Source organism: Saccostrea cucullata, unplaced genomic scaffold, assembly GCF_032062105.1.
Source record: "Saccostrea cucullata isolate Sc308-1 unplaced genomic scaffold, CSIRO_AGI_Scuc_v1 ctg9078, whole genome shotgun sequence".
Taxonomy (NCBI): Eukaryota; Metazoa; Mollusca; class Bivalvia; order Ostreida; family Ostreidae; genus Saccostrea; species Saccostrea cuccullata.
In genome coordinates, this window is record NW_026931384.1 from 8,107 (window position 1) to 10,256 (window position 2,150).

The 2,150-nt window shown below is 44.0% G+C and overlaps 1 protein-coding gene across 1 annotated transcript; it reads left to right on the forward strand.

Moving 5' to 3' along the window:
- Positions 1 to 254: 254 nt before the first annotated feature.
- Positions 255 to 842, forward strand: LOC134232468 (uncharacterized). Its single transcript, XM_062714431.1, has one exon. The coding sequence runs from the start codon at positions 255 to 257 to the stop codon at positions 840 to 842; it is 588 nt and encodes a 195-aa protein (XP_062570415.1).
- The last annotated feature ends 1,308 nt before the right edge of the window (positions 843 to 2,150 follow it).

Genomic DNA, 2,150 nt, shown 5'->3' on the forward strand with positions numbered 1-2,150 from the left:
TATTTGGCCGGTATGAAACATTGATGACGGAGAAAGAGAGAGAATGCCAAGGGGACGTTTTGAACTACATGAGAATGCCACCAGTTTTACGAGCTATTGCAGCGCATTACTCCAAGAATCCAGAAAAGTGAACAAGAACCTCCAGTATTCCTTCCGTGTTGCCCACAACACCATCTAATTGTTCATCCCAGAGGTGTGCCAGGCCATCGTTGGCGAGTATGAAGACGAAGGGTTTGCCTTTCTAACTAACCCAGATGAGTGGCGAGGAATGGCACAGAAATATGGTGAAAGATGTTGCCATAAGAAACCCATGTCGGTCTGGTACCCTCTACTACAACTACAAAGGGTTTTTCAGCATCATCTTCCTGGCCTTAGTCGACGCCGATTACAAGTTTATTTGGGCCGACGTTGGTACTCAAAGCTTTTCATCAGACGTCCAGATCTTCAACCATGGCCCACTGAGAAATGGATTGGAAAATGACACTCTTGGCCTGCCAGTTCCAGAGCCCCTGCCACATGATGACAGACCCATCCCGTACTTTTTGGTAGGAGACGACGCATTTCCTCTCAGGTCCTGGATGATAAAGCCCTACTCCAACCGCAACATAACTAACAAAGAAAGGATCTTTAACTATCGTCTGTCTAAGGCTCGTCGTGTGGTGGAAAATATCTTTGGCATCCTAGCACAATGCTGGAAATGCATGCTGGGCACGATTCAGCAGGATCCAGACCGGGCCAAGATCATCGCCTTGACTGCCATATGCCTGCACAATCTGATGAGACTCTGCCATCCTGGCTTGCAGAACAACGACCTGGATCAGGAAGATAAATTTGAAGCTTGAAACCACATCGCCGGAGCATGGAGACAGTGTTCTACGAGATGTGGAAGCAGTTGGCAGAGGTAACTTGCCAAATGGGGATGGCAAGAGAATCCGAACCTACCTGAATCATTACTACAACAGCAACGTCGGGAGCTTGCCTTGAAGGCGTAATATGATATAAACTGTGATATTGATAATGTATATATATATATATATATATATATATATATATATATATATATATATATATATATATATATATATATATATATATATATATGAGAGAGAGAGAGAGAGAGAGAGAGAGAGAGAGAGTTCTTCAAGTAAAGATGTAAATGTACATCAATAAAATATACTTTTGATAGCATATAGTGACGTATATAACCCTGGTTATACAGTATCAGCTAATTTTTCAGACAATCATAAAGTGAATTACAACCAGAATTAAATTATTTTAAAATGTGACATGTTATTTTTACATGTATTTTTGATTAGTTACATCTTTATGCACATCTTTTTTTTTTTACAAATTCTCTATTAATGTTACATTCATATACATGTACGAAATCGAAATCTTCTGCTGTTGCTTAGACTTCACTTATCGCTCATTCAGGGTACGGGCGGCGGCGGCAAAAAAATCTGAAACCTGGGGATACATGAAAACTGGTTGTACATCTGAGGTTTGGGCTGCAACTGTTTGAGGCCATTGGGCGGGCACTGACGCTGATCTGAACGGAACCATCAGGGGTCTGTATGGTTGATGCAGGGAATGTAGTGCGAAGTATTCCTGCTGCTCATTCTCCGCCCTGTCTTGGTACCTGCTGACGAGGGCGAACGACTCTTTCGTGAAGTCCCGCCATAGATGTCGAGGAAGGTGCTGGAGGGCTTGCAACATCCAGTTCACCCAGAACTAGCCTGCCTCTCGTGGCTACTGTGGCTCATTGCTGCGTCGACTTTTGCAGTCAGGTCAACCGTCTGCCTGTCAGTCTTCTCCAGCAGGTCCAGGATTGCTGTATGGAAGTCCTTCTTCTTTCTCTGCTTCTTCTTGGTGGGTGCCTGTGTAACCGACGAGGAGGGCTCACTATCTTCGTAATCTTTATCAGCTGGTACTTGTCAGAGCTGGGATCCCTGTGGCCGGTGCACTATGTGCCTTCTCACGAAGCTTATAAGTTTCTTTCCACCCACTTCTGCCTGGCTGTAAGGTTTCATCTTTTCTGGCCACTCTTCTTTTTTTGGACCTTGCCCAGGATGGTCTGCTCGGATTTATACCAGAGCCGGATGTCTGCTACTGAAAAGAAACAAATACCAGAATTGGTTAACATTAAGAAT